This window comes from Dermacentor albipictus, chromosome 6 (assembly GCF_038994185.2).
Source record: "Dermacentor albipictus isolate Rhodes 1998 colony chromosome 6, USDA_Dalb.pri_finalv2, whole genome shotgun sequence".
Taxonomy (NCBI): domain Eukaryota; kingdom Metazoa; phylum Arthropoda; class Arachnida; order Ixodida; family Ixodidae; genus Dermacentor; species Dermacentor albipictus.
Window position 1 is genome coordinate 57,181,808 of NC_091826.1, and position 16,822 is coordinate 57,198,629.

The following is a 16,822-nucleotide window of genomic DNA, read 5'->3' on the forward strand; positions in this document are numbered from 1 at the left end:
GGATGGATGGATGGATGGATGGATGGATGGATGGATGGATGGATGGATGGATGGATGGATGGATGGATGGATGGATGGATGGATGGATGGATGGATGGATGGATGGATGGATGGATGGATGGATGGATGGATGGATGGATGGATGGATGGATGGATGGATGGATGGATGGATGGATGGATGGATGGATGGATGGATGGATGGATGGATGGATGGATGGATGGATGGATGGATGGATGGATGGATGGATGGATGGATGGATGGATGGATGGATGGATGGATGGATGGATGGATGGATGGATGGATGGATGGATGGATGGATGGATGGATGGATGGATGGATGGATGGATGGATGGATGGATGGATGGATGGATGGATGGATGGATGGATGGATGGATGGATGGATGGATGGATGGATGGATGGATGGATGGATGGATGGATGGATGGATGGATGGATGGATGGATGGATGGATGGATGGATGGATGGATGGATGGATGGATGGATGGATGGATGGATGGATGGATGGATGGATGGATGGATGGATGGATGGATGGATGGATGGATGGATAGATAGATAGATATTCATTCGCGTGCGCGCCGCTTTTAGCGCAATGCAGTGACCACGTGTCGAAGAGTCGAACCCGCCTTTCCCGCGCTCGGCCGCAGAGCACAGCGGCTCCTGGGAAGTGACCTTCTACAATTGGTGCGCCTGAACAGCCCTGTATGCGCACGTGCTCCAGGAAAAAAGCGGAGGTGAAAAAGAAACGAACGAATGAGCCACGACAGAGCAATGGAAGAGCGCGGAAGCGAACTGAGAACCAGCCTTTATGTACTATACCTGTGATCAAGGCTGACCACTAAAATATGTGGGAGCCGCGTCGAGGAAACGTCGATCGATGTCAGCGCTGTGCGACCGGAGTGCGGGACGCGCAAACGGAGCCAAAAGCTGTCCCCGGACTCGAGCGAAGGAGGATGAAAAAAAAAAAAAAACGCAGCGGTGCATTCAGTGAACGCGACGTTACTTAACCGCGCGCGGATGTGAGGCGTGCATTCAAGTGTATGCGACCACTTCGCCATTCTGAAGGCGAGCTATAATATGGTGTAAGAGCCATCCCGGCAATGCCCACGCTTCGGGAACAGTGTAAGCGTTATGACATCCTTTCCTGATGGCTGTGACTAACTCGGTTTCCTGGTTATACGGCTGTATACAGCGCGGTTAGCCAAGTCTTCGAAATAACTAAGGCGAGCCTGACCGATTCAGGGTAAACGCGGTTGCTGGGCCCATCGTCGTCGCAGTGACGAAGGCCAGGGAGAGAAATGAGATGCGAAAGGTCAATGGGAGGTTAACCAGCAATAGACGAAGATGTGGTTTGCTACCCTACTTTACAAATCATAGCATACTGGCAGCGATAAGCCTGACAACCCAGTAAACTATATTTCTTCCCGAGTGGTTGATGAAGTTTAATGCAGAAACCTGTTCCATAGGGCAAATCGCGGCTTTGCCCAAGAAAAGACAAAAATCAGGCGCACAGCGGAGGGCACAGTGAGAAGGGAGGTTAGAAAGTTCATTCTCTATGTACATTGAGCTAATGTACCATGTCAGTGTGCGATATATACATTCCTGTAGTACAATGAGCTATATACACGTTGTCCCATGTGTGGTATGTGCGCTGTAGAGGCGGCACACTGAGAAGAAATGTGTCCACACACAAAGAAATGTTTTTTTTTTTATCGCAAGCACGTTGCACGCAATCGCATTCACACACGTCCTGTTCTAAAGAGGAGCGTAAGAGCCAATCTTTCACAGAAAGTCCAACAAGTATTTTATGTCACATTGGGCGTGGTCAAAATGAAAGTAGGGTTTTCATTCATTCTACGAGGTTACCTTCCCTACACGCTAAAGGTGTAATTTTCTGTATGATCCCTGGTATCGGTGATTGCAAAGATTGCAAAAAGAAATGTACACTTTCCCAACAAACAAGCTTTCACCGAAAGTTAGGAGCATACGAGCATTTGGATAAGAATTCATCTACGACCCCCTTTATATTATTATAATAACGAATTAAAATAAGAAGCGGTAGTCGTTTTTTTTTTTTGTACCCTGACCACGCACGAGACGAACTATTCAATGAGAGTTGGCTACACGGCGAAACCTTTAGTCGCGCCCGTGTATGACGAAAAAGAAAAGCAATAAGAGCAGAAAAAAGCTTTCCGAATAGATCCATGGCTGCGAAAAGGAAGAACAGTATTCTCAGTAAAGGGGAAAATAAAGAGATAGAAAGGCACATAAAGAAGTGGGTGCGACACTTTCACGTGTTTTTCTTTCTTCCTCGCTTTCTTTTTGTACTGCACGTTGCACACATATCTAGTAATCTCAACTTATTCTTTCGAAGGAACTTGCTCCATAGCTCTGACTTCGTTCGTTCTTGAAGTAAAGGTTATAAAAGAAAGGCGTCGTTAGAATTCTATGAATTGGGTAATTACTATCAGTTTCGCCTTTTGCACCAGAAATTAAACTTATCGGAAGGCGAACAATCCGGCTGCTGTCTGAACCGACATAATGCCCGGTCACCATCCTCAAGATCCAAGATTGCCCTTGCTTTTTCGTCTTACTATGACGAGCACGGCTGTGGACTTTTTTTTTTTTCTTCGCTGATAGTAAAGTTTAAGAAACGTCTGCCAGTAGAGGCTTCACAAAACACTTTTCCTTCTTGTCGTCTGTTTGAATCCTTTATAACGTGGTCGTAACTCCTTTACATTTCAAATAAATTTTGGGGTCTTACGTTCCAAAGCCGCTTTATGATTATGTGAATCGCCGTACTAGGGGACTCCGGGCCAACTTCGAATACCTAAGGTTCTTTCACGCGCACCTAAATCCAAGTGCCCGAGCGTCTTCGCATTTCGCCCCCCTTTGAAACCCGGCCACCGCGAATGGAATCGAGCCCACGACCTCAAGCTCAGCAACGCAACGCCGCAGCCACTGCGCTACCCCGGCATCTGTCGCATCGGATTGGCTTACGCTACGTCAGAGAAGGTGTCGTGCCACGATTGGTCGCTTTCCTTGCCCAACCTTCGTGAGATCGGACTCACGTGCGTGCTGACACGCAAAAAATGGAACATCACAATTCGCACCGTGGAGCACGCTTATACAACACTAGAGCCTTTGCGTCCACCACGGTGAATGTGGATGTTTCCCGAGAGAGAGAGAGAGAGAGAGAGAAATGCAGAGAAAGGCAGGGAGGTTAACCAGAGGTAGTTCCGGTTGGCTACCCTGCGCAGGGGGAAGGGTTAAGGGGGATAAAAAGAGAAACAGAGTGGAAGGGGGAGGTAGAAAGAAAGGGAGACAAGCACGAACAAAGCGCGCACACTAAGTTCGCAAACGTGACAATGAGGCGACAAATCGAGACAGTGGTAAACTGCTAGGCAAGCGCGTATTTGTTCCCTAACAGACTTTGACTGCGGCCTGAAACACAGTCTACCTCCCTATCATGCACGTGTTTCCAGGTGGACCTCCTGTAATTAACGGGCAACTAAATCACCTCGCCAGGTAATTAGCAACGTTGCTAAGCGACTGACAGGCTGGTGAGGCAGCAACAGTTTGCTTTTAAGGCTCGAGCAGCGAGCACCCCTCTGCGCCAACCAAGCGAAGCGTGGTGTGACATATATCGCGTGCTGTAAGCTGCTCGCAATTTAATTTCTTTTAATGTCACGCGCTGTCATCGTCATCTTTCAAACGGAACGATGCAGGAAAATGGGTAACAACCTGCAGGGACAAGTTGTCTGCGCAGCTATATTTGCTTGACCTCTTGCATAAATGCTATCGCGCGCGTCAACACCCCCGAATACGCACGTCTAAATGACATCCAACACTGCGTTAGCAGGCCTGACGCCAACAACGACAAAAAGAGGGAGCCATCGACACGATGATGACGATGATGACGGCGACATTTCTAGTGTCGGCCACTTTCGGATCCGGACGGGTTTACCAGTGGACGGATCCGGGGCCTTCACTCTTATGCTTACCAGCAGTGAAGTTTACTAACACTAGACTCTGGGGCACATTACATTTGCGTTTTCTAATTTCAACATTCTCGCAAGTTGGAATTGCCAGGGTCCTCTGAGCTTGTCGTAGGTACTTGTGGACGCTTAAACAAAGATGCACCGTAGGCGTTCCGATGCGTCCATTGTTCGATTTGTTTACGAAGGCTGTGTAAAAATAGCACGCTGATAATGCATGCAGGAACAATTTACCTGTCATAACACCGTACTTTTATTTTTGTTTGGTTGGTTGGTCTTTTCTTACACTGAAAATCCGGACTTTATATGAGAGCGTAAACAACTGTTCCATGCCCCCCTCCCCATGTTTTTTGCACCCTTTGTCAGGCGTTTGTGGCGCGAACTGTCTATTGCAATAAAAAGAGAACAAAATGTAGGGGATATGGAAGATAATAGTACTGTGTAACTGAACCAATGGATTGTTCGGCGAATAAGAAAGGGGACAAGAAGTAGCGTGGAGGCAATATAAGATATTGAATGTGGCACTATCTTTGGAATATGTTATGCACAACCTTGTTTGCCAGAACCATTGTGTTCCTTGTCACCGGAACTGAGACATCGCTAAACCATTGTTGGCTATTTTTACGTAACTTTGCCGCTGAAAGCAAGACACCGCACACTTGTTCATCGGCACAAATGCAAGATACTGGAAACATCGTCGGCGTCTCTGAGTATAACGAAACACAAACAGGCGTTTTGTGAGGTGGCTGCACGGGCATTGAAGAGCGTGCAATAATATTTTTAAATCAAATATTTCTTCGCAATACCTTTAGGATTTGCTGAAAGTGAGTTTGCCGACAGTTGCTACTCCTAGGTGCCACTGGTGCGGTCTTGCGACATGGCTCGCCTGCAGGACATCACTCATACTTAAGAATTGCCGCATACCAGAGGTGGCTTGCGCGAATATATAATAACGAAAATAATAGCGAATTTAAGAATGCATTCCTGTGCGGACTACAGGTTGTCTAGGGAACATCAAAGAACGCGTTCTTAAATTCGTTATTATTGCAGCAAAGCTGTATATGGCTAGCTGATTCGTACACCCACCGATCCGTCTGTCCGTACGTCTGTCGGTCGCCTGTACGCCGAAAACTCCTTCGGCGCGACCCCATGTGCATGCGTGGAAAAAAAGATCATAAAGAGAGGCGCGCCATTAGCCAACACCACCTAGATAGCATATTCCTGTTCACTCCGATACATGACGTCACACTACCTGGCCCAAAATTTCCAGTGATGAAAGCGGTTCATGCCTTCAGGTAGCATTTGCGGGTACATTGACCAGTTGCCTTCATCCAAAAAGTTCACGGACACGTGACGCCTGCGGCAGAAAGGACGTTCCACATTCGCCGCCAAGTCTTGTGAGTGGTGGCGCTGGCTAACAATCTGAGGGTTAGTTCTAGTAGATAAACGCAAATACCCCAGAAAGTGGATGGGAACACGGCGCTGCGGTAGCTCAATTGGTAAGAGCATTGCCCACGTAATGCGGAGACGTGGGTTCGTATCCCACCTGCGGCCACTTGTTTTTCATCCACCTCGACTTCGTGAATGTACCATTTCTTTAATTGAACTAATAACTACAATTTCCCCTATGCTGTTTTCGGTGTCTTTGTTTGTTGGCTTCTAATGACTAATAAATATCAGACCCTTCTTTTTCCTTTCTTCTCGTATGTATGTATGTATGTATGTATGTATGTATGTATGTATGTATGTATGTATGTATGTATGTATGTATGTATGTATGTATGTATGTATGTATGTATGTATGTATGTATGTAACCATCGTGCGTTCTTTCGTCGCAACTACGAGAGATCTGGCTTTTTGTATTTTTATTACCTATCCTGCAATTTTACAAAAATTTCGCGTGTGTGCTTCCAAGAAAGAAAGAAAGAAAGGAAGGAAGGAAGGAAGGAAGGAAGGAAGAAACATATTTCCTGACATCAGAGTTGGCGAGGTACAAACAGGGCATATCGTAGGGCATCTAACTGTTTGTCTCGCGAAGGACTCGTGATTACACAAAAGGCGAAGCACTGTTTAAGCAACTCGTACGACATAGCTATAGCACCTACACTTGACCGTTTCTCTCACTTTACCACAAGTGCGCGCAGGAGCATCTGCGGTTCTTGGAATTCCTCGGGAGATCGGACCGAAAACACGCGTTAACCTTACCTTGTTATGACTGACGGTAGCCCTTTAAAAAACTTGTCTAACTACGAATACATGTTTAACGCAGATTTTTTTTTTACATGCATATAGATCTCCCGCAAGAATCCTGTCGAAAAACATGTCATGCAACTTGCCGCCAGCGCACTTGAATCTTTAAGCAATATTTCGAGAAAATGGGTCAGCCAGTGACAGTTTCAGAGCAGCCTACCGATTTCATCTGTCGCTGCTAGGGTGCAACCAAGTCTCAACCTTGCGACTTCTGCATCTTGCTGTTCCTTTCCTTCATCTTGCGATTTAGCCAGCCTTCGCTTTTCGTATTTGCTGTTCCGTTACGTCCACGGAAAGGGGTGGGCAAGCGAAGGGTGTGACCGACCTACAAGGATCTGGTGGAAGTCCATCTGCAGAACGCAGATGCATCTTATAGGTATCCGATGCATCGACTTCTTGCTGGGCTGCAGAGCTCAGAATTTACAAGAAATATCCGGATCCTTCTAAGAGATCCTTCCTGCCCGCCGGGAAATCACATATAATACCTCGCTGCCCCACCTGCTGAACAAGAGAGTTAGCTTGACCGATATAGGCATGGCAGAGGAAGTTCCAGAGGGATTATCTCTTACTTATATTTAATAGACTTTATTTTTCTCTCCCCCTTGTGGAATATCTGTAGTGTAACGTACGTCACCGTTTCCACGTATTTTAATCGTCGCGTTCCTTCAACTCTTCTACACACACCGACTGCTTCGACGTATCGTCGAAATAAAACCTAAGCGTAGCTATTTGAGCCCAAGAGACCGTTCCAGGTGCACTGGAAAAAGTAAACGCCGTTTCGATTTAATTTTATCTTGAACGCATTCATTAGGCATATGCCTTCCATCAACACATGTGTGGAACCATCCCATGAAGCATTCTTTACACTGACGGCTCTCTAGAGTGCCCTAGCTCTTTTGAGTTCATATATTAGCGACTATGGCGCTTGGTAAGCCTGAGACCACGGAATCGTATCCTCAGCCGTGTTGACCACAATGTGATAGTGGTGAAATGCGAGAAAGATTGTCGTGCTGTGCTTTGTGTGCCAGCTGAAAAAACGTGAATGGTCAAAATTAATCCGGAGCAACCCACTACGTCGTATCTTGTAACCCCATTAGCAATCGACAAAATGAGGAGAAATTGGCTGGCGAATTACGGCGCTGTCTCTCTTCTGCCCATCACCCGAACAGGAGGCGCTGTCACACTTATACTCCAACACGGATATGTGCACATATGCACATTTCTTGCGCATTTATGTAGTTATACGCAGCACATTGTGCGCGAACTGGGACTGATCGCGGGCACACGCCGCTTCCCGAAGCTGTAAAGTTAAATGTGGAGTTATATAACTCACCGAAATTGTCCATGACTTTGTCCAGTTTGTCACCAACAGTATACCTCCTGTTCGTCGCGCTACCAGCTATTCTCCTCTCCCATATCTCATACTTCCACTTTTCTGTTCTGATTACTCAGTCTTTCGAATGCCAAGGTTTTGCGTGCCACGTAATTTCCGTTTGTTTATCGTGTTTGATTGCCCAAACAACCCGACCTGGTCTCTGTGGCTCGAGAACTTTCATGGTCTGTAGTTCCTTTTGTGGGTCGTTTGTCGCTTGGTAAACTGTTTGGCTAATTTCCGCCTTTACGTTTTACTCTCGACCACAATTGTAACTCTGGAAGCATTTTCGTAAAACTGTAACACATTACCTTTATGTTATGAGCACCTCCTTGTTCTCAACTTCATACTGGTGGTAGCGGTTACGATAACGGTGAACACCGTGACGACGAAGGGTGATACCGACGCCTACTATTAAGGGTGGGTATACTCTTTCGCGCGGTCCTCGTTGGAACAAAAAAAAAGACAAGAAAAACACCGCGCATGCTTTCTTGGCTACGGTATTGCGCTGATAAGCACTATGTCGCGGTTTCAATTCTCGCCGCGTGGCAAATGATTTCCCAAGTTGACGGAATGCGAAAAATGTTAGTGTACCGTGCTGCTGGTGCTCATTGGTCAAAGCTAATCCGTAGCCGTCGACTGCACGGTGTCGAGCCCGCACCTTAATTATTTTAATTTCGAGAACAGAACTCGGCATCATTGATTCGGCAGGCACTTGTGTTCTCTACTGTGCGATATACTGTTCATCCTGTCACCACTCGAACGTCGATCGTCCCAGCCAAAGTGTCACACTGATAACCTGATAACCTTCCTTTCTTTTTTTTTTACTTTTGTCGCACGCATCTCCGCTGCTACAATATCACAGTGGCGGCTCAAATCAGCTTTGACCTGCAATCCACTGGAAAGATAGCATAAAAGTGGACTCCACCGATGACGGTTCTTGTTTCATAGACAAATGGGAGGGCTTGTTGCATGCATGCATAGCGTGATCTCGTCATATTCGCGTGATTTGGGCGTCTCAGCACAAAAAAAAAAAAATGCGTCAGATGGCACCTTATCTTCCCAGCGCCTGCGCGATGCAGATAAGCCTCCTCGGTGCAATGAACGCACTTGGCGATTGTATTCATCGGGGACGCGAGAGGAGCATGCGCAGAGCGGGAAATCAGGTCACACATACAGAGCACGTGTCGCACTCGACCTGCAGGAGGGTGGAGTCGTACAGACGAGTGCAGCCTTTCATGAAACATTCTTGTAGAAATGCTTTCACAACGATGCAGACATGAAAGTATACTTTCTTGTACAGTGCACTTGTACACTAGTCTTGCGTACTTTTCTGTACATATGTTTTCTTGTAGACTTTCTATGCGTTCTTGTGTACGCCATTCTTTCTGTTATAGCATCGTTAGCATGAGGCTAGGGTTTCATTAAATCCAGTGGATTTAATGAGGAATTTATAAAGGTAGTTCCGAAGCCACTGCGCAGTGACAAACTATGTGGTCAGCACTGTGTGTCCCGTCTTCTGAAACACACCTGGATCTTAAGAACCATTAAGAGGGCCAATAACGGCCGCCACAAAATCTTCACAGCTCTGACGCACCGAACGAATGTTCGGTGCACTGATGATTTGCGGTTGATGCTGGTGCATCTGCACGAAGTTGGCGCGTCTGCACTAAGCAGTCAAAGGAATAAAGCAGTCATCTCCCCTGCACAATTTGACAAGAGGTTACTTCCCATATTCTCACCGGCACCAAGAAGTAATTACGATGTCGCACAAGCACATGTAAGGTCCCATTACTCTTCCTTTCGGCTCTTTTCGGAGGAATGGTCGAAAAGAAGGAAACAGAAATACTTAAGCCTAAGACAGCTGGTCTTCTTTCTTTCTTTCTTTCTTTCTTTCTTTCTTTCTTTCTTTCTTTCTTTCTTTCTTTCTTTCTTTCTTTCTTTCTTTCTTTCTTTCTTTCTATATTTAAGACAATATTCAGATTGTCTTGGGGGCACGGCTAAAGGCAAACGTTTGCCTGTCTCGGCCGTGCCACCCGTACAGCGGCAGCAATGTGGCAATGGCAGGCAGTCAGGAGAGCACACATGAAGTTAAACTATCGTACACATTTTTAAACACTTGAGTACACAACTCACGTAAAAAGAAAGGAAGAAGGTTATTATTACAAAGTTTGCTAAGCACTTGAAACACAAAAACAAAAACATATACGAAATATTTTATACTTGTACTTTAACATTTGTATTGGTCTTCAGATAGTAGCATTCCTTTTACCGCCTTCTTACAACGTTGATTTAAAATTCCAGTATTTAGCAGGTCCAATACTAAGTAAGGGGGATCGTTTAGAAGCCTAGGAGGTTAAACTGCAACTTTTTGATCTCCGTATTTTGTAGATAAGGTAGATATAAGAACATCGTAAGCAATGTTTACATCAGTTTCCGCAGTCACTTGGACCCACCGATAACCAGAGGTAGATTCTACAAGTTTCCTCACATTTTGCTCTGAATAGGCTTTTTTTAAGCTTTCAGGGCATATATTGGATGGTTGTTTATGAGGTAGCAGACAGTATATAGGGAAGCGATCACTGAGATCGCACATGAGGACTCCTGCTCTTACATATTCAGCAGAAAAAGCTCGTCACAAAGAGATCAAGCGTTGTCTGGGTTGTAGGTATAATGCGAGTTGGCATGTCGATGACATTTGAACACCCATATGATTCAAAAGTTTCCTGGAAATGCGCATACTCTAGGTTGTCTGGGCAACCATCTATATTAATATTGCCCATTAAGATTGTTTCGAATTTGAGTTCAATGCTGAGTTCAAATAATTTTTCAGCAACTTCTAAATACTCACACATGGGATCCAGATGGCTTACGGTACACAAGCGAAATCAGGATGTTCACGCACTGAAGATAAATACATTCGTAGCATTCGTTAACAATTTGGAGGTCGGGAATTATACTATACGGCAAACCAGAACGGTCATAAATAGCAATTCCATCATCACGTTTCTTCGTTTTACAAACAGAGATACAGTCCTAACCAGAAATAGAAACACATTCATCCTCGGATGTAAACCACGTTTCACTAAAACAAATCAAGTCAAAGCAGTGTTGCAGTTCTGACAGATACAAACTTCCTTCGTCAAACTTATTCCTTAAACTTCGCACATTAAAATGAAAAATTGAAAGTGGACGCTGGTTCTTTAATGACGCGAGATAACGGGAAAATTGGAATTCCAAGGTCGCCATTGCGGTTTAGTAAACGTAATGCATGTATTGCTATCACGTATGCCGCCATCACTTCAAGGTTGTAAGATTGACAAGATCCCCCTCGCCACGTATGACAGCGGCATGGTCACCGCTCCTTTTTCGCACCGAAACTTTGCCGCTTGAGTGCCAGACATATGCATATGCGGAGGTCGGTACCCATTCCTTTGCCTTTGATAAAACACCGCGTGATAGCCATGTCATATTTTCACAGACAAGCACGTGACCGCGGTCCTTCAGTTGCTTCTTATTTACAAGCAAGGAATCGCGAATTTCCTGGCGAACAAAACGGAGAGTGGTGCCCCGTTTTGCTTTCCAAACTCCGCGTACTCGTTGTTATTCATTGTATTTCTATGCATAAGTAGGCCAAATGACAGAAGTATGCCATAAGCAGGCATAAATAGGCAAAAAAGGTGGCCTTCGTATTTTTTCCCCCTTAACGTTACCTTGTACTACAATCTGCGCTGACTAGCTCAAGGTTTATCCACTCTTACTTGCTGTTATCCGCCTCTTCAATTGTAAACGCAGCGCTGAGCACTACGAAAAAAAAAAAAAAAGAAGCTGGCGACAATAACTACGAGCGGCACACATTTCGACACACATTATTGTAAAATAATATAATACATTAACATAATAACACACAGGGGAACCTTCGCTTTAATAATCATTTGATCAATCAATCGATGCTTATAAAAGGTACTACATGGGGAGAGAGAGAGATAAAGCAAGGAAAGGAAAGGTAGGGAGGTCAACCACACGAGCGTCCGGTTTGCTACCCTACAATGAGGAAGTGAGAAATGGAGAATAGAAAGAAGGACAGGGGGAGAGAGCGGGCACTGTATGCAGTTACCAGGAACAGCTGTTAGGCCTTCGTTCTGGCACACAGTTATGAGGCTTTCTACAGTGCGTACTAAGTGACTCTGATAAATCTGACGTGTAATTAATAAACAAGCGATGTAAGCACACAATAAAGAACGGAGTAATATAATGACAGCATGACTCGCAGGCTTAAGGCTGTAGGCTCTCAAACTGCAGGGCGCGCACTATAAAAACTAATTACGTGTGTACAATGTACATATATGCCAATGGGTCACAGACTGGTGACATGCTAAGTAAATTCAATAAGAACAGCTTATATGCAAGAATGCCAACGCCATCAATCAATCAATCAATCAATCAATCAATCAATCAATCAGTAAACTGTGTTTATTAAAGTTCCCAGGAACGACTTCGAGGTTCTTGGTGCTGGCGCACTTGGCAAAACAATGTACATGCGCATAAATGCGGCGGCCACATTTCGGTGGGGGCGAAATGCAAGAAGCGCCATGTACTTAGATTTAGGTGCACGTTAAAGGAGAACCCCAGGTAGTCCAATAATAATAATAAGAGTATTATTATTATTAATAATAATAGTAATGTGATGATATATAAATTACGGTTACGGGTTAAGGGTGATTATGTTAAATGCGGCCGCCCCGGCCGGTCGGGAAAAAACGAAAAAAAAAAACGCTAGATTTAGGCCGCACGTTAGAGCCCAATAAGGTCAAGCTTAATCTGGAGTCACCCGTCCACAGCGTGCCTCATGATCAGATCGTGGCTTCGGCACCTGAAGCCCCGTTTAAAAAAAGATAAGCAAGTGATACCTCAGTATTTTTCTTCTTTTTGTGTGTGTGGGTGCTATCGAATAGGCAGTGGACGCAAATTTGAGCGTCATGAACGGCGTCTGAGTGGTGGTGAGTGCGAAAGCGTGTCTGTGTTAACTCGGTATGAATTTGCGTTGGTAGGAAAGTCGCGACACACTCGTGAGCGTGAATGAGTGCAGAGCCTGCGAAAATATTGGGGAGTGAGCATGGGTACTCACTTATTCTGCAGGCACATGCCCGGGACACTGCGAATAGAAATGTATTTTTTGTTTTTTTCTTTTTGGTCGTGTGATCGAAGATTCTTCCACCAGCGAAAGTCCGCCCCACCCCAACCCCCCTGACGTTTTGCGTGGGCCCCGCCGACGCGAGGCAGCCTTCAACGGACGCGCTGTTTACACAGGCCGCGTCGAAAAAGACACCAGGGGTGGGTTGGGGCCGCGAATGGTGCGGGGCGTTGTCCGTGCGCCAGAGCTGGCTGACTGAGATACCAGACCGAAGGGAAGAACAACAACGAAACGAAAAACAAAAAGTTTTTTCGCTTCTTTCTCTGGTCCCATCTGACTCTGGAACGAGAGAGAGGAAGTGTTGCGAGGCGACCGACTCGGACCAGGCCGGAACGGACAGCGTCAGCGGCCATTTCTTTTTTCCGCCCGCGCGTTTGTTTGCCTGGCTCACTTGTTGTCTTTCGCTGTTTCTGCGTTTCCACCGCCCCCCTCGCCATTGTTTGTTCAACCTCCTCCGATCGCTCGGCACTGCCACGGAGGCTATTGCGGGAAACGTATCGAGGTTGCCGCTGCCGCTTGCCGGGTGGTGCGAGCGTGTGCGAGCGAGTACCGGAGAGAAAGAACGAGAACCGAGAGAGATATAAAGAGAGAGCGGGGGGAAGCAAGTGGAGGTTGTGGGAAAGGGTGGGAGACGAATACGGTGCAATAAAGTTGGAACTGTACGTGAGAGTAGCGAAGAGCAGCAGAAACACGGCCGCGCGCCGGGCGAGGGAAATTCAGCGCGTGTGCGCCCAGCGTTGTCTGCCGCCCTGGCGCAGTCGCGCCCCGCAACCCGCTAAATTTAGCGAGGTTGTTTACTAAACAGCTTCCTCCCTCTCCTCTGCCCGGCCTCCGTCTCGGCTGTAGCTAGGCGGTTTCGGCTCCCTCGCCAAGCGGTGTTTCTCGGTCGCTACAGCAGCAGCAGCAGCGGCAGCCGGTGTATGAGCATCCCTCTCTCGCCGTTCTCTGTAGCTCTCCGCTTCGACCACCGCGCCTTCTCTTCCTGTCCTCGCGAATCTTTCTCTCCGTTCTTTTTTGTCTTTGTCCGCCCCTCGCCGCGGCCTCTGCGTGTAGCCGGCGGCGGCGACGGCGGAGAGCCTGCCCTCCCCCGCGCAGCGTCGCGAGCGCGCGTGTGTTCCCTACTTTCGCGTGGACGCTCGATCCTTCTGTCGTTCCACGCGCGGTTCTGTTTGTCTGTGTGTGCACGTAAACAAGTTTCTCTCTGGCGAAGTGCATGCGCCGCCGACGGCTCTCCCCTCGCTCCCCCCACCCCCCTCTCATACAGAGAGAGAGCTCGTTTGAACGCCCGCCTGCCCCTAGCGTTGGTCTGCCCCGCATCGGTTCCTCGTGCGTGTCTGTGTGTGCGCGCGCGCGACGACTCTCTCGGTCGTGTCGTCTGCTAGCGGCGGCTCTGCGGTGTGCGTGCGCCCCTACGTTCGCGTCGTCTGCTAGGCCGAGACTTCTCGGCTGGGGCTCTGTGCGTGGACTTCAGTGCCTTGGCATCTCCGGCTTCCTCAGCGCCGGAGGTCCTCCTTTTTTATTTGTCTTCCGCTGACGGACTCGCATGATGGACAGGCCTACCGGCTGATTGACGGGTCGTACGCCTTCGGCTCGATCGCTTCTCCGCGAATGCTTCTGCAACGTCGTCGCCGGGGTGTGTCGTGAAAGTTTGGGTTCTCCGCCACCGCTTGAACCCGGTGGAACTGACGTCGTCTCTACAGGCAGTGCACCCCGCCCGCCCCCCTCCCCCATCACCCGCATCTGATTTCGTCAGCAGCTGGCAAACATAGACGCGACGACTGTGCGGACTACGTTGACCTGGTGGTGCTCCCGCAGTAGGCTCGCCGGGGCGCATGATCGTGTGTTACTGTGCCGGTGTGGGGTGTGTGTTCGGGCGTGCGAAATTCGAGCGTTATCTCTTCCCTGCTGAGAAGCACTTGGCAGTAGTGCATCGTGACCCATTGTCGGCGTCGTCCTAGTTCGCGTTTACCTCATCTTATTATTTTTTTTTTCTGTGTGTTCGCCACCGAAACTGCGGCTTGTGGATGCCCGTGACACATTTTTCATGAAGAAGGATATCACCCGTTTGCCCTGGCAACCCTGGTGATTTTGAGGGCCCCTTTCGAGCCCTCTGCCTATCCGATCAAAATGACTTTGGTAAGTGGATTTGAAAGGCTTCCACAAATGCAACGTTATTTTTTGGCTGACAGTCTCTCGCACCGCTGCTCATTTTGCCACATGGTTGTCCGGACACGTTAACTGCACTTGGAAGAAACTATCGTGGAGGTGTTAGTTTCAGTCGGCGTGGACGCCATGAATTGTCACACATATTAACTGGAAAGATCTGGGGGCTGGATTTTCTCTCTACCAGCACTGACTACCGCGGACAGAAAATACGGGAGTTTTGTACGGGAGTTTTCTTTCTCTTTCTTTTTTAATTTTTTGTCGGCGCTAGGCTTCGAACTTTCTTAGCGGTATCTGGAAAGCCTTCCTTGGAAAGGGCGTCCCAACAGCAGATACTCGAGTCGCGTAGCTGGGCTCTTATACCTTGCTCGCCATTCACGAGTAAGCACTGCACATTTTTTACTCGCACCCGGCCCTCCGGGTTAAGTGTATGCTCCGTCGGCCAAATGTGAAACGCTATCGCTGTGGCCTGCTGTAATTAAACGCAAAGCATGCAATATTGGGGCGACCACGCGACGATGCACGAGTGCTTGTCGGCAATTCATTCGCATTGCGGAGGTCGTTAGCACTCCATAACTCAACCTGAAACGGCATTCGTCCGAGGTGCAAAAATTTCGTAGGTGGTCCGGGCGTTCGCCGTGCGGTCTTTAGTACATTTTGCGCTGACTGTTCATCGTGCAAGGATCATACGGAACCGTGACACTATTATCCAATTATCAGTATCTAGCCTTCACCCTGTTGGTTTACATCCTTCTTTTATTCCTTGGATTGGGCATTCGTAATTTTGCGCGAGTTTCCATTGGGTACTGTACCGGCTTTTTTTGGTTATTATCACTGCTATTACCCAAACAGTATAACAAGCTGATGTTGATGTCAAAGCGTTCGTGGTACTGAGGCACGACAGAAGAAAAAAGGAATTGTGAGCTCAAGTTAAACTCCAGTCACTCCAAGTTAGCTCGTTCCTGATAAGGCACCTGGCTTGTCAGAGGGGCTTGTCAGATTGACAGACAACTCGCTAATGAGACCTTATAATGGTGATGAACGTATAGAAATTTTTGGGTTTCGGGCGATAGCAATAACTGGTCACTTGGTCGGGCGCGGAATACGCCGGTACCACTAACCAACCGGACGAACTATGTCGTGCGAAACCGAACTCCTTGAATGGCTAAACCGTGTGCCGTCTGGCACAGACGCTGGCGTACCGCGAAACGTCACGCGCGGACACCGGTTCGTATGACGTCACTGGCGGGAAGCGGCAAGCGCAAGATCGTACCGATCGGTCGTCGTGCATCAATTGCACTCGGCGGGTCCCCGTCGGCGATCCCAGCGTGCGATGGGAACCGAAATTCGCGGTCCCACTTGTTGCTTCCAGTAGAACATTTCGCCACCAATAGCAGCAGCGCGCGGATAACGCCCCCTGGCACCGTTTGCCGACAGGAAACAAAATGGCGATGAGTGCAGTTGTCTCTCCGTCCGTTGGCTGGTACTCAGCCGAGGTCGGCGTCTCTGGAAGTTGGCGGTGGTCTGCCTGTAATTCCTTTACCGGGCCGTGTCGCTGTCACCATCCGGCGATCTTTTATTTTTCTCTTCTTACTGTCTTTTTTTTCTTCTTTCTTTTTCTCTGCATTTCGTTAGGGCTGGCGACGCCGGAGCGTTCGTTCTGACGTCGGCGCTCGCATAGATCTGGACGCAGAAAAAAAAAAGAAAAGAAAGAAGGGCCGTTTGCCGTTTGTATCCGGGTGCACGATACCTTAACCCAATGTGCTCAGCTGCAATGCATAGTAAAGTCGCCGCTGCCTTTATAAGGGCAACCGTCCATCATTTG

At 47.7% G+C, this 16,822-nt stretch overlaps 1 protein-coding gene across 5 annotated transcripts in view; it reads left to right on the forward strand.

The window, feature by feature from the left end:
* FoxP (forkhead box P) overlaps positions 1 to 16,822 on the forward strand; it is a 501,832-nt gene that overhangs the window by 378,322 nt on the left and 106,688 nt on the right. The window contains exon 1 of one of the 5 annotated variants that reach the window (XM_065439572.1): positions 14,161 to 14,970. The exons of the other annotated variants lie outside the window; for them this stretch is intronic. Coding sequence (XP_065295644.1) covers positions 14,962 to 14,970 — 9 coding nt within the window. The 5' untranslated portion in view covers positions 14,161 to 14,961. Of the gene's footprint in view, positions 1 to 14,160; positions 14,971 to 16,822 lie in introns of those variants that run through there. 5 annotated transcript variants of the gene reach the window in all.